Source organism: Pyxicephalus adspersus, chromosome 2 (assembly GCF_032062135.1).
Source record: "Pyxicephalus adspersus chromosome 2, UCB_Pads_2.0, whole genome shotgun sequence".
In the NCBI taxonomy this organism is placed as follows: domain Eukaryota; kingdom Metazoa; phylum Chordata; class Amphibia; order Anura; family Pyxicephalidae; genus Pyxicephalus; species Pyxicephalus adspersus.
In genome coordinates this window covers 55,051,127-55,067,992 of record NC_092859.1, presented here as the reverse complement: position 1 = coordinate 55,067,992, position 16,866 = coordinate 55,051,127, and the positions used below count along the sequence as shown (strand labels likewise).

The following is a 16,866-nucleotide window of genomic DNA, read 5'->3' as shown; positions in this document are numbered from 1 at the left end:
AGTTCTTACATTTATATGCAATCTTTTTGTTCAACCCACTGAATTAAAGCTGAAAGTCTGCAGTTCAATTGCATCTGAGTTGTTTCATTTAAAATTATTTGTGGTAATGTACAGAATTATAAAAAAGTTGTCTCTGTCCAAAAATGTATGGACCTAACTGTATGTTTCAGATACAGAAAGGAAAGACTAAAATACCATTTAGTTTATTTTTCATATATATGTCCCAATTAGAGATTTCCTTCACCTCCTGCCCGTACATCTTCACATAGTGAAGGGAATTTATCCTTTATTCGCGTTTCATCAACAACTGTAAAGAACAAAGAGTGATTCAGACATCAATAAAACCTTCCAGGAGTTTTATCCTATCACCACAAATTTTGCCTGTAGATACATTTTGATAAAGTACATTTGACTTCCAGGGGCAGAGCCTCCCCGCTGCCCCTGCTACGCCCGATGGAGAAGCTCAAACTTTGGGGTTCCCTGCACGGCTACTGGTGGGGACAGGCAGCAGGAAGCTAAAGAGCAGAGAGAGAGACAGAAATGAACAGCTCTCCCTTCAAATAGCCTGGAGTCAGTGCTGCTAGCAGCTATATTGGCTGTGGGGTCAGACCATCTGATCCAGCCTGCAGGCATCCTTAAAAGCACAGACCAGCTTTATTGAAACCTTAGGGATCTTCATTTCTTCTACAGCACGCTGCATAGCTGATTCTACTGGCACGTGAGTCCAAGCATATATTTTTTAATCTTGTCACAGCTGCATGATCTCTGTACCAAAAAGTATCTACAATACGTTACAAGCTACCTTCAGTATAGTATCGGAAATGCAAACTACCTTAAAAATACCTGTGCATCTAAGTAGTGGATCAAGGCTGCTTCTTCTTGGTTATTACTCACCAAGGATAACTTTGTTGGGAAAAACATACCTTCATCAAGCCAAAATATGACACGAAACAAAGACTCTGGGGTTCTCAAAAACCGGACTCTCCTCCCTCTTCTTCACCCGTTTCAGCAAATGTCATTGTCTTCTGATCCTCACGAGGGCGAGGAGTCTCCAAAAAACTATTGAAACTACCCTGGCAACAATTACCTCCAACACTCAATGCATAACCGAGCTGGAACAAAGGTTCAAAGGAGGAGGATCAGATGATGGACTCACATAATAAAATTACTGCCCAGACTGCACCAATTACCACCATGGAAAATAAGCTAGAAGATCTAGAAAATAGAAGCAGAATATCTAATCAGCATCTCATCGACATACCAGAAACCTACAAAGGCCAAGATCTTTTTCTTATCCTAACCACCAATTTGGTGACAGCTTTGAATCTCCCGGCCAAGCCTGCACACAGCATTGAAAGAGTTCATCTTAAAGGTCTAGATTGCTCCAGCATCAATCAACGTCCTTGCCCAGTAATTATTTGTTCAATATTCCAATTATGTCGACAAATAATCTATTTTTGCAGCCTACAAAAAACTCTGGATCTTCACGTATAAGGCTTTAACATCCTTTTGTTTCAGGATTACTCAGCAGCGGTAGAAAAAGTGCCTGGTAGACTTTAATATATCTGGCTAAACCCAAGGCAGGGAGAATCCAAAATGTTTGATGATCCGAAAAAAGCTCTCAATACTCTTCAACTAACAGAGACACCTCCTACGGGACAATGAAGTACTGTGAATATTTTCTTTTGTTTACAACCCCTTATGATTGATTGTTTTGATATGTTTTTTCTTATATTGGTTATTACTCAGTTAAGGTTGATCCCTTCACAATTTGTGGAAGTCTGGTGCCGCTCTGTTGGCAATTTCCAACAGCAGGCATGTAATTGCAAAATAGGGATGTTTTTAAGAATTGGAGTCGGTGAAATTACTGTTATGTGTAATGGTGTTTAAATCCTTGGTTTTCACGAGGGTTGCTATGGTCAAGGGGTGCCTTTTGGACACCCCGGGACCATCCTCCCCGCTCTTGGAGGTAGCTGGCTGCTCGCTGGGACAGCCACAGCTATCTAGGTGGTTCTCTAACAGAATATATCAATTTTACTTTGAACCCCCATGACTATTACCCTCCTTACCAATGGATGAAAGAGACTAGTCCCATCAAAACCTAATCTCGTAGAATGTAGCGGGTCTAAACAGTTCCCAGAAATGCAAAAAGGTACTTAGGAATCTCAGAAAACAAACCCCAGACATTGTGTTTTTATAGGAGGCACATTGGAAAAAGGAACACTTTGCTTTTAGGAGCCCCCTGGATTGGGGATGTGATTTACACAACAAAACTAAAGCAAGAGGGGTGACTCTCATCCTCCACAAAAATCATAGTGGATGTCACAAAAATCAAAGTCATATCCAAGGAGTTAGATGCAGAGAGCAGATAGACCTCTTTATACAACTGGAAATTTACCTCAATGTTAACTCTGCCTCTTTCTTTGCCAACCTGCATGAAAAGAAACTATTAGAGAATTATTTTTCTAATCTGAGAATGGCAGAAGATCTCAATGCAGTTATTGACTCCTGCATTAGACATATATAAATTACAGTGCTGCTTCTGTATAAAGTACTGATTCTGCATATCTTCAGTTAAAATTCTAGAATCCAATTAAAGAAATGTTCTTATGGAGGTCCCCTGCATTCTTGAGCAAATCCTCCTCCTTTAAGACCTACATGCAAACCCACGGGGCAAACGGGGATACTCCAATTCTGTTGTGGTGAACCACAAAGACTGTAATGTGGGGTCATATCATGTTATATACCTCACAGCAGAATATGGAATATTATAGGACACTCAATATACAAAAGATATCTCTCCCATAATGATGGGGTAACAAAAAAACTGTGGCCGGAGGCGGTAATGCAATAAAACGCACATGTGGCTTCCTGGGTTGATAAATCTATCCTTTACACTAAGCACTACTTACTACTTACTATCCTTTACACTAATGCTATAGGTGATAGGTGGTGGAACAAGATAGGCTCTCTACTTGCTCGCTTAGCCAACCCACCTGGCCCTAAGCGACATATATATAGGGTGAAAGATCCCTCCACTGACACTAGTTTTATAGCCCATTCAGAAATGTTGTCGGCCTTTGAAAACTACTACCAACAATTATACCCAGCCTACAATTCTTAACCTGAATTACTCTCATGATTATTAGATGAAGCTAAACTACCTAAACTCACCTCAGCCTGTAGGAAATTTTTGAATGCCCCAGTATCTGAAGCAGAAGTCCTACATACTATAGAATCTTTGGCAACTAATAAGATCCCAGGAGCAAATGGATTCTCGGCAGAATATTATTAGCTTTTTATATATTATATAATAATATATAATATTATTATAACTTTTTAGCTTAAGAACTAACCCCTCTTCTTACTGAAGTCTTTACCAACATACTGTCTTATCATACCCCTTATCCTGATTTCATCCAAGCTTATACCATGCTCATCCCTAAGCCTGTAAAGAACCCAGACTAACTGTAACAAATACTCTACGATAGGCATTTGAGCCGCTATTGTAGCAAAAGTACAAGCTGTCCAACATCCAGACTCCAGATCTATACTGTTGACCCCGGATGCAGAAAAGGCTTTTGATAAAATTGAATGGCTGCTTTTGAATGCTATATTGCCTTCTAGAGCCTTTGGACAGACATTTTCTTCCTACATACAATACATTTACAATTGCCCATCCACTAAACTATTAACGGCGACTTATCAGGCCTCATTATAATGTCCAGGGCTACCAGACAGGGTTGCAACTTACTAAAAAAAATGGGAACATGTACTATTTTAGGAGTACTTTACTTTTTTTCCCACTTTAATGCCCTCATTATTCGGTAAGTTGTCAATAAGTCCGAGAAGAGGATCCATGGCCAAATTATATAGGATAAGAGACAAGGGGCAACCCTGTCTTAAATAACCGCTTTTGCTGACGATCTTCCATTGTTTATATCCAGTCCCAAAAACAGCATAACACCCATACTGGATATGATATGATATCTGGTTACACTATGAATCTAGATAAGTCTAGGGCACTATAACTGACTAAATACACAAGACTGGGACGAGTAGTGAATTCCTGTTTATAGGAGCAAAGAAATAATTCAATATCTGGCAGTTTAAATTACAAAAAAACCCAATAAACTATATTCTCAAAATATGTTGCCAATTATAATAGGTTTAAGCAAGCTGATTCGAAACTGGTTCAACTTAACCGTTTCCTATCTGGAGAGAATTAGTTTAATTAAAACGATTGCACTCCAAAATTTTAATACCTTCTCCAGACTTTGCCTTTGGTGGTAAAAAAAAAGCAGACCTTCAAACAATATAAAAAATCTTCAGAGAATTTATATGGGGTGGTAAATGGGCCAGGCAGGCATAGCCTCCCTATCCTTCAGCAGCCAATGTATAATGGGGGCCTAAATTTTTTGGATATTGAGCTTTATAACGCACCAACTATTTTACATTATATCAAAGACTGGTTTCATTACACCTGTTTGTACACTGACCCAAACCTGGATCAACAAACCACCGCAAAGTTAAATTTAAAATATAATCTTTACATGCATAGAGATTTTATCCCTGCAGAAATTGCTTCTAATCCTATACTGTATTCCTGCTGGCAAATCTGACACAAAGTTAGGGTGGACACCTTTTAAATACCCATTCCTCACTTTTCCTACCCTTTTGGGAAACCAAAATCTCCCTCACCTAACATACTCCTCAATCTTACAAAAATGTCCTGCTCCTGCATTCCAAACTCCAACCATCGAATCACTAGTAAATATAAATACAAAATGCTCCCTTCAATTTGAAGAGGGGAAAGCCAAATGTACCTTTTTCAGTTTGGCTATATATATATATATATATATATATATATATATATATATATATATATATATATGCAACTGCAATGTTATACCTCAAGTGTGCTCAAATCTTTGCGATTGGAGCAAACGTTCTTGTGGAGGTTCCCTGCATTCTTAAGCAAATCCTCCTCCTACTTAAAACCTGCTTGCAAACCCACTGGGCAAACGAGGATACTCCAAGGCTTGGGATAATATTTGATTACACTACTAGAATAGTAGGACTCAGTAAATGGTCTGAACATTTCCCCACCAAATCAGAAGCAGATATTTTGAATGCATTCTCAAAGCCATGGACAATCTTTCCAACAGCATTGTATAGAGAAATTACCCTAAAAAATTTTCACGGGACATATATCTCACCCCACCGAGCCTAATTTATGGGACTTAGTCCCTCATCTCAGTGTCCCAAATGTACATGACAAGACTCATACCATGCTTTCTGGGATTTCCCAACAACAAAACCTTCTGGCGATTAGTAGCTAATTATGTTACCTTGCACCTTGTCAACTATGTGCCCCTTTCCCCTGAATGGGCAATATTAGGCACATTTAACATCCAAGGAGTATAAATCACCAAGGGAAGCTGCATGTTGTTTTTGATCACTAAGGAAACTATCTTGCCCAAATGGATAGATTCCAATCCACCAACCTTTTTTAAAGGAAAAGCTAGTTTATGTATTTTGTATGGCATGGATTGAGGCCTCTTTGGATAAGGGATTCATTGTTTTTTTTAAGATATGGGAATCATTTATAAAGACCCATTCTTATTCCACGAAACAACAAATAAAACAAACCTTTGAGCACACTTTATGAGTCTGGCTGCAGCATTCATGATAGATTGTAGAGGAGAGAGTCGGGTTAGTGGAATACCAGCGAGAAGGATGTTACAGACTACATGGGTATATCAAAATTATCACTATACATATACATACATACATATATGATATATATATATATATTTATATGTAATATAACTGGAGGTGAAATCCTGTCTACCAATACAGTGCCACCACCTGATCATAAAAAAAAATCATGAAAACAACTGACTTGTTGCGGGTAACTCTGCTGTGTATAAGTCAATTATTTGTATATTAACTGAGTTTGAAATGGCTTAAAAAAATCACGTGTTTATAGTTTTAAAATATAAATATACCTTGAAAGTTTACAAAAAATATTAAATCCCAATGATCAAAAACAGTATTACTTACTATTAGTTAAAAAGAGTTCCCAAATCATAAACTAGTTGCCACAGTCACACCTGAACCTAAATTACCAGCCACGGGCATGGTGACATTGTAGGAAGTATAAAAAATGATGTTTGACCTACGAAAACTAGCAAGTCTTTGAAATGTTAAGTTACAGCAGTAGACTCATTTAATATAGAACCTTAGATGTCCAGAAGGATTATAACTTAATGCCTTTGATCATACTCTTTTCAAGTTTTTTTCAGCTGCTTGTTTTATTTTAAAAGGTGTGCCACAGGCTTCCATTTAAGTTATGCCTTTGCTGAGCAATTTAAATCTCATTATGCATCACTGCTATTTTTTCAACCTCTCAAAAATGCCAAATATAAAGATAAACTAAATATAATTTCCCATAAATGTTAGTGTCCTTTTTTTCTGGAATATGAAACCTTGTTCAATTAAATGAAGATGCATGCTCATAAAAGCTTGATTTCTTCCTTCATTTCTCTTCATCCCTTAATCCTTCCTGGATAGAAAGCATGTTGAGTTAAATTCCAATCATCAATTAACTCCCCTTTTATTTCACATACATCTTTATTTTAAAATGTAGGGAAGCATTTTGAATTTTACAACTTAATTGAAAGAGATTACTTTACTGCACAAACCAGTCGTTTTAATTTTTAAAATGAAAAATGGCTAAGCTGCCAAGCATAAAGTATTGCAGATAGATTAATATAGTTTCTGATGTGTGTTTGGTGTTATAGAGTTATATGCACTCTCCTTTTTGCAATTCCTTATAAATTATACTTCTGCAACTCTTACTGGAATGAGTTGCTGGATCAATTTGTCTTTGAAATAGTTATAATCAATGAACCTGTGAAGTGTTCAGTGTAGGTTTGTTTTGAATATTATTCCCTTCTAGATGAAATGACACAGGAATAAACAGGGTATAGAAAGTCAGGCAATAAGGCCAGCCCCCTTCAGATCAGACTTTATGCAAGTAAATGAGAAAATACCTTTGCTGTAGTGTATACAAATATATATCAGCCTACTAGAGGCATAGCTGATGGCAGACAAATGCTTGGAAATCTGTCACTTTTATTTTCTTGGGAAAGCTAAAATTTCCTGGTTGTAGGTAGACATATGATGACACCATCATATTGCAGAGGCCATGAAGTGGTTGTAAAAAAGCAAGTGACATTAATGGAAAGTAGTTAAAAAAAAAAAAAAAAAAATGAAATAGTTATAATCAATGAACCTGTGAAGTGTTCAGTGTAGGTTTGTTTTGAATATTATTCCCTTCTAGATGAAATGACACAGGAATAAACAAGGTATAGAAAGTCAGGGAATAAGGCCAGCCCCCTTCAGATCAGACTTTATGCAAGTAAATGAGAAAATACCTTTGCTGTAGTGTATACAAATATATATCAGCCTACTAGAGGCATAGCTGATGGCAGACAAATGCTTGGAAATCTGTCACTTTTATTTTCTTGGGAAAGCTAAAATTTCCTGGTTGTAGGTAGACATATGATGACACCATCATATTGCAGAGGCCATGAAGTGGTTGTAAAAAAGCAAGTGACATTAATGGAAAGTAGTTAAAAAAAAAAAAATATATATATATATATATATATATAAATTTTGCCACCCCAGGCCTCTGAATCCTGGATGTGGAATAGTACAACATGAACTGCAACCTCTCCTCCCCACTACTTCTACTGATTTTAACTTCTGTTCTAGCATGTCTTCAGTAAACAATGTTTCTGGAGTTACTATGATAGTAAAATTGACTGATTGTTCTTTTCATGGTATCGCATTGAGTTTAAATTTAGGAGGGGAGTTGCAATACAGTTCAACCTAAAAGACTAAACAAATGCTTTTTTTTATTTCACACCACAGATTTATATAACATTGCCCTCTGCCCACTGAATATATACTCTAAAAAATGTGTTTGTCCTGACAGAACTGATAACAGAATGAGCTACACAAATATGTCAACATCTGTATTTTTTAACCCATGCTTTTCTACCATGGATAACTAGTTTAAAAGCTGCAAGATTTGAGGGACACTTTTTGGAGCTTGGTGTAATTTAAAAACCCAGTAAAAGAGTCATATAACTATAGAAAATAATCACGAAGAGAAAGAAGGGTTTTTGAAGGCAAACAGTGTGAATGTATTATTACAATCCTTCATAATACATAACAAATACTGTAAAGACTGGGTTTCAGTCATATAAAGGTAATGGGGCCCAAAAGAGACACTAGACATTTGGCATCTAGTAGGCAAATTACTAATCGTTACAAATGCTTGTCGCGTACGTATAGGCCATAAACCCGGTGCGTTTCGCCCGTTTTTGGCTTCTTCAGGGGTGACGATACATTACAATACTTTGCTATCTAATACTTTCTTCTATATACGTACTATTTATAAAAACCTACTATACGTTTCTATTCATACCCACATTGAATTGGTATATCCATCGTTAAATACCAGAATGTGTTAGTATCATAATTGTATAATATTAACATATTGATATTCATCTAATTTTTATCTAACCACCTGTCACTATCTATATGCTGGTTATAATGTTCTATTTACCACCTACCTTAAATTATAGACTACTTACGGTAACACATATGTTCGTTATTACATATATAATCTGTACACAACATCCCTATGCATATTAAAATGTTCTATTGTTGTTGTTATTTTTCCTGTTTCAGTTTTTAATATTATACCCAAACTATTGTGATATATTTACTATAAGCCTAGATACTGTCAATCAATAGCTAAACGTATAGCCACTCCTGAAGCCAAAAACAAGCAAAATGCATCGGGCTAATGGCTTATACGTATATGACAAGCATATATAACGTTTAGTAATTTGCCTACTGGATGACAATTGTCTAGTGCCCCTTTTGGACCCCAATACTTAGATAAACTGTTACCTTTATATGACTGAAACCCAGTCTTTACTGTATTTGTTATGTATTGTGAAGGATTATAATAATACATTCACATTGTTTGCCTTCAAAACCCTTCTTTCTCTTTGTGATTATTTTCTATATTTACCATTAAGTGTTGGCAAACCATAGCCTTACAAGGCAAAGAACCCATCTCTCCACCGAACTCTACCTCCCCTGAACATTATTATTATTAGAATAAAATAACTAATAATTAATTTCACAATTGCTTCTGTCCCTAACCTAAACAGCATCTCAAACTTAAGCCAAAAATCAAACTGTACCTATCAAGATAAATACAACTTACTCCCATTTCTGACTGGTGATTGTCAATTGAGTAACTTTAAGCCATGAAGTGCAATTTACATAGGGCTTTGTCACTTTGCTTGCAGTTGTTGAACAGTAAAGTGAAGTTGACAATAAAGTAAAGTTGATTTTATCCTGTATGGGTAATTTACAGAATAATACACCACAAAATGAGCATATTCATTTTATACATTATTTACACACACACACACACAAACAAACAGTGCAGTTGTTTCTGGTTAAATGTATTGTAAATACATTAAGATGAACAAAGTTGTCCTCTGTCCCACTAGGAACTAGGCACTAGGAAAGAACATTTTTTCAATAGGCAACTGGACCCTAAGAATATGGTCAAAACCTAAATATCAGACATTAAACTCTTTGGATTAAAAGTAAAATGGCTGTCTCCTGCATTTCCATTGGGATGTGGGAGGCTGTTGGTTGCTGCATGATAAGCTACATATATTAAATCCACTATGGTGCCAGACAGGTGTATATTATTTGAACTTCTTTATATTCTCACATTTTGGATTCATGTATTGAGTTATCAATCTTTTTTGGATCCAGATACTGGAATGAGACTGGGATATAGGAGTGATTGTAATTATTTTTGCATTTGATGCCTGCTCTTCGTAACAACTGTCTGTTTATTGTAAATTTTTAACTTTCATGTTTTTGCTGATATGTTATAAATATTACTACTTAGTTGCCCACCTATTGTCAGGATTACCTATTTGTTGTCTGAGTATTGCAAAAATTGATTGTTTATTCACACAAATTATGACAATTGCCTTTTTGTTTCCAACACATTTCAACACTTGCCCATTTGTATTGTAAAAATTGCATTTGACCTGTTAAAATTTCCATTTTTTAAATACATAAAATTAAACTACTCATCTGTTAGCCAGTACCCCTCCTCCTTGTGTCAGCTTTACTGATTTTCCAAGGTATGCATTGATGTGGTAAAACTGTACGCCTTTTTAGCCAAAAAGTAATAGTCTACAATGAGCTGCTTTCCTAATTTATCTGCCACTTGAGGTGGTCTATGTTGTTGTGTTTGCAAGTGTTCTAATATAATTCAAGTACTGATGTGTGTCATAATAGGTTTGAAATAAATGCACCGAATTGCAGGTAATACATTTTCCAAAACAAGATGTTAGGTAGTGACATCACATAAATAATATTTAGTTAAACATGTACAATGTTCCTCGGCCTTTAACTAATGTTGACAAATACAGTCTTAATATTTATGAAAAATACAAATATTTTTACCACAGTTGACTAAGGTTACGTACACAGTAAACATTCAGGAAAAATCGTTCCCAAACATAATATTCAAGCATGCATTCATAGTCTTAGATACCTTTAAATGTAGGGAAATTTGCAGTAGCCTAACGTGACTATTTATGTAGGTGTTTTAGCTGTGAAATGCGTGACTAATAGGTCACTATTGTATTTTGTCATATTTTTATTAGCTAACAAGTAACATTCTTGTTAGTCTGCCTGTTAAAATTGAAGCTTGTCATTTCTTTAGATCCTACAGGATTTTAAATTCTACCCCAGTGCTTCAAATAATGAATTCTCAGAAGAGTGCTGTGTTTCCTGTAATTAAGAATCCCGCAAGATTTGAAAAAAGCCATGAATTCTGCCTAGCCCCCTCTGTACAGTCAAATGGTTTTCTATGAATTATTAACATGCCAAGCTATCGATAAGTGTCAGCTATTTCCAAACAAGGATGCATCATTCCTTTACTTTTTATAGCTCTTTGGATCTCAGTGTGCATTACATCCGTGCTCAAAACATTAATCATACACTAGCAGTTAAGCTGGAATGGCAGAATATAGGTATACTACACTAAGATTGCAGTGCTTTGTTCTCTGACCTATTCTCAGAAATCATTGCTATATTTAAACTGCACTGGATACTTTTTGCCATAATAGTGTGCAATAGTCATTTACTTCTATAACACTAAATTTTATTTGTTTCTATACCGCATGGTCTTTTTATTTTGTCTCCATATTCCCTAATTGTGCAATTGATTGTACAAAAACATTTACTTGCTACTCACTGTAAAATATAGTCAGTTCCTGGGTATATATCCCGCCATTGGGAAGTTGGAAACATAAGTCATATATACTCCTTTTATACTTTAGCTGCTTTCACAGGCAGACAAATCAACAGTAGCTAGCTAGCTGTAAGCTGTAATAATAGGAAAAAAAAACATAACACAGGCAAAAAGGGCTGACAACTATAAAAAATATAGTGCCAGACCTCTGTCTTCCAATAAACCACTAAGCAAAAAGATTTATTTTTATAAATTCCTTACTTATAAATGGTATAAACAACATGGAAGTAACAATAATTGTAAAATTGAACAAAACATTACAGGAGTAGATTGCAAATCTTATACACATTAAACAACTTGGTTTACAACGAACAATGAATGCCATCACTTCTTTGCCACTTTTAGGGGCCTAAGTAGCATTAAATACAAATACAGTCCCTGCGCATTTTTAAGTGTGTGTAGAAAGGAGTGATAGGGAAAGATAAACAACTGGAAAGAAGCATGACAGGGCAGTGAGAGGGAGAAAGAAAAATAATTGAGGTTTCCTTTCATCTGTTATATCTAATAAAAACACATTTAATAGAAAGCCTCTGACCTGTGATGCAAGCCCAACCTGAGGTCTTCCACCAACATAATTTTGTTGACCATTCCCAGCCACAGGCAGATCAGAGGTTGTTTTGTTTTTTTCCAGTACAAAGAGATGAATGTCCATACACCATTAATCAAGTCAGTGCAGATTCCCTGTATATATTTTGTGGTAAGGTTGTGCAAGAGAAAGTAAGGCCCAAAAAGCCTGCGACAAGGGAGATAGGTGGGGGGCCAGCATGACTGAGGGGGATAGGCCAATAGTTTTTGTAATAAAGGGGGTGTGAGTGGTCTGATCGGACAAAGAGGTCAGAATAGGTTATCAATGAAAAACAAAGAGAGGGAAAAATTGAGTTTATAAAATAGAGAAGGTAAGGGTGGAGATCATAAATTTGCCAATTTTAAAGGTGAAGAGATCCCCGCCCTGTGTTAACGGTTTGCAAGGTTCGGGTAAGGTGGTGTGAGGTCCTCAAGGACAGGGGGTTTGTGTACATGGGTAAAAATATATGAAGTGTGGAGAGCCATCTTTGATATAGGGTCTCCAAAAACTTGGGTTTTTAGATTGATATTGTTACCGAGGCTGTAGAGTGGTGCCTGGGAGCATGAAAAATATATCAATGGTAAATGCAGAGCCAGTGTTAATGTGGTTAAAATAGAGTCAATACCTTTCAAGGACCTGCCACCTGAGAAGGTTAATGTTAGTGGAAACAGCTTAAAGGGTTAAATATATTATAGTTGTAATGTGTTGAGATATTTAAAGTAATATGTTAATAAACTGCCTTAGGACCAAATTACTATACACACAGGTGTCTGTGTGTTATTATAAGAAAAAGAATGATGGGAAGAAAAAGGGAGGGGAAAAGTGGTACAGGTAAGTGGGAAAAGGTTCTAGCATACGTCAGTCAAGAAAACCACTCCTAAAAAATGCCTAACAATGAACCCTGGGCTTCCCCACATCATCAAATTCTTAAAAAGAAGTGCCCCTTGGGGAGGTAATAAATGAACATCGCAAGCATGTATTATGCCAGACTGGTCAATAAAAAATTGCACAGGAGGTTATAACTATAGGAAATGTTTAAGTTGGAAAGCTCACCAGGGATTAGTCCTATATTTCCCTATATTAAAAAGATTGCATATAGCAAGTAGCTTACAAAATGACTTATTAATGCGGGTATGAGTATTGTGACCCCTTTCTATTGTGTATCAACCCCTTTTATTTGCACCACAGTGTACATAATAGCAAGATTGTCAGACAAATTGCGATAAGTTCGTGACCCTGTCAGAACATCATAAACCATAAAGGTGACTCATTGTGTCCAGTCCAGAAGATAAATAGTTAAAGGTGATATCCTATCTTGCTATTATGTACACCGTGGTGCAAATTAAAGGGGTTGATACACAATAGAAAGGGGTAACAAAACTCATAACCACATTAATAAGTCATTATTTATGATACATGCTATATGCAATCTTTTTAATATAATTTTAATATTAGTATATATCGGATATGGAACAAACTTGATTGGCAAATTGCAACATTCGAACAAATATACATATGGAGTATTAAAAATGCTATGTCCTTCTGATGATGCCTACGGGTAAAACGCATCAACAACTAGGACTGTAAAAAGCAAACTGATTCATTTAAATCATCTATTTGTCGTTTATGTATGTGCAAGTAACTTTTGTGATATGTTTTTAAAGTACTACACAATAAGGTGTAAAAATTTTTTTTATACTTGTATGATTGTTGGCATCAAGCACTTTAAAACTCCTTATTACACTTTTTAAAACTTGGATTTGATGTTATATGAGAAGAATCCAAGAATGTAATGGATTCTCACATTTAGCCATCTATTCAAAATAAATTTCAGTTCTAGTATTTATATATTTCACCAGTAGGCAACAGTTGAAAAAATACAGAAACCAGAAAGCTCATAGACACAATTGTACAAGTTAACATCACTTTTGCATTAGGCTGTTTGAATATTTCCAGGATATCTGGGCATGAAGAGATTTTGTAATCATAATCTTCATCTTAAAATAAAAATAAATACATGTAATGCACACAAGACATATATAAAACAACTGTATATAAGGTAAATGTACACTAGTCACAGATTATTAAACTATTGCAAAATAGCGATCTGCACAAAGTTGACAAAAGGGGGTGGAAAACAAAAGGGTTAGAAGAGGCAGGATCAACATCAAGATTTACCAACAGTCATAATTTTGTCTGATTTTGTTTCTTTCCTATAACCACCTCTGGACACTTATGGATAACATCTGCAAAAGAAGCAATGTATGTTGACAGGAGTCAGAGCAGTCAAAATAGTTTGAAAAAACATCCCATAAAACAATTACAATTCTTCAGAAGCAGGTTCTGAAGCATATTGCATATTATTAATAATATGCAATTCCTGGCTGCTTTTTGTTAGTATATGTTTATGGAAAAACCTAGAGGGTTGACCAAGACTTTAGAATGTGATCAGAGGTGCTGCCACATTCCAAAACGGTTTTGTTTCTGCAGAGCACTGCAAAATGCATAATAAATATTTATACTAACCTAAACACACATGATAATGAAGATGTGTGCAATGCTTATCTTCAATAAATAAAACAACAATCAAACTACCTGATGGATGTTAGTTAGCTGGATAGGGTGGGAGGGATGCTTGGTTTGAGATAGTGACAATCAAGCCAGCAGCCATCCAACTAAATTAAAAGCCAGACAAAAAAATATGAACATAGTCAGTATGTAGGACAAATATCAACAGACAGGTTGACAAATATAGTACCTGTACAATGTAGCTGCTCTTACAATACTTTACAACAATACTTTTATCAGCAAGTATGAGATTTTAAATTCAATTTTAACAGAAAACAATAAACAAATATCATACAATAATAAGCGTTTTAAAAAGTCTTTTTTACAACAATTGTGTAGAATACTGGGGTGGTAAAAGGGGTTTGTTTAATGAAGTGAGTAAAAAAATATTTAGACCAAAAGTATATAGGAATAAGCATGGTGTCTATGATTGCACTTACGTCTTGACTTCTACACCAATATGATTTCATTGATGATTTGATTTTTTTCCTATCTTGTCCTTGTAATTTTTTACGTTTAGTAGAGGATTTTATTGGTATGCAGCAAACACATAATTTTATGCAATATTCACATTTTTACTGCACCACACCATAAACTCATTTGTCTCTATCAGCAAACTGCAGGCACCAGCACACCATCGTTATAATTATTTATAATTATCAAGCCTGGTTACCATAGTGCTACAGATAAATGTGACATTGCACATAAAAAGCCTAGCCGCAAGTGAATTCTGTAAGTAATATTTTCCCAGGTGTTAAAGCGGTGAAATTGCCTACACAGTCAGGTATTATTATTGCTGGGGTTAGAAGGTGTGCCACATGTAAATGACTCATTGTATCCTATACAAGCTTTTTATTTATGGCTTCAAAAGATCAGTAAGTTTCTATGGTCCATTGAAACTGCTAGTTTTGCTTTTAAAAACTTTACTTTTGAATTTAGTGATATTAGATATTTTGTGATATAAGAGGGTTATCATTTCCTTCAACAAATGCAACAGGAAAAAAAGTGTGTAAAAAGATTATAGCGCTACCTAGCCTATTTCCTTTAAGAGCATTTGTGATAATGCTTTATATATATATAATAGTGATACACAGACACATACATATATAGACATTTATTACTTTTTATAAGCTTGAGTGAATTATATCCATTAACCAAGGTGTATAGTGAGTACTATAGATGTTATGGCTGCCTAATGTTGATTTAAGATGCACTGAATGAAGCATAGAGCTGACTGTTGGAAGATCAATTTTCAGGCATGGATTCATTTTTTCATCTATGCAGACCACAGTCATCTAGTCCAGATTGCTATCTTTTATACTTATCTTCTTCCTTTTCTTCAACCAGATGGCTGCCCTGATCTGTGCAATGGCAATGGGAGATGCACACTCGGTCAGAACAGCTGGCAGTGTATATGCCAGACCGGCTGGAGAGGGTCTGGATGCAATGTTGCCATGGAAACTTCATGTGCTGATAACAAGGATAATGAGGGAGGTGAGCAAAAGTCTTCCATTAAAATCCCTAAAGAACAGAAGGTTACATGTTCACTTTATATCACAGTGATTTACTGACAAAAAATGTGTTATGCTGTACATAAACACTGCCTTATAAAGTAGTCTGATGAATATATTGTGGACACGATAATTTATAATTTTTTACGGTGCTTTTCCGGCTAGAGTGGTTATTTCCAAAGACATGGGCCATACAGTGAAGCAGACCAGTTTGTGCAGTGCAGTTATGAAATACACACATTGTAAAGATTACAAAAACTGTTCTAGGGACAGCTGTCTAAAAGGGGAATTATTTTATATCATTTTGTAGTAATCTCTTGTATCTCTTAAAATCTCTTTGTAGAATCTCTTTTATTTCTGGTCTTCACCACAAAAAGTGAAGAAAAATCTTCATAATGTGCTACAAAAAAAAAAAATTCTTTACAGACTATAGATGTGTTTTATAAAAAAAGTGGATCTCACATTTCCAAAAAGAAACATTTAGGTCCAGGACTGTCATATATTATCAAAGTAAACCAACAGAACTTATTTATTGAATATCCATTATACTGGATTGAATTAGAACCTGTGTTAATCAATTTATATGATTCATCCATTTTTCTAGTTTTAGTCTAGTTCCAGTCACCAGCATGTCCCCAGTACATTGGTAGATTGTCATTTGCAATTGGTACACATGGCAGTTAACATAAACAGTTGCAAGTGCATATGGTAACCCAATCATTATATTAGCTGTATGGCATATTTTCCTTAACATCTGGCTGCTGCAAAATGGAAGTTTTGTTTTT

At 35.5% G+C, this 16,866-nt stretch overlaps 1 protein-coding gene across 1 annotated transcript in view; it reads left to right on the top strand.

The window, feature by feature from the left end:
• The window catches only part of TENM2 (teneurin transmembrane protein 2), a 1,565,317-nt gene that overhangs the window by 1,439,879 nt on the left and 108,572 nt on the right, over window positions 1–16,866 (top strand). Inside the window, exon 16 of the mRNA XM_072398985.1 lies at window positions 15,918–16,064. Within this exon, the coding sequence (XP_072255086.1) occupies window positions 15,918–16,064 (147 nt within the window). The remainder of the gene's footprint in view (window positions 1–15,917; window positions 16,065–16,866) is intronic.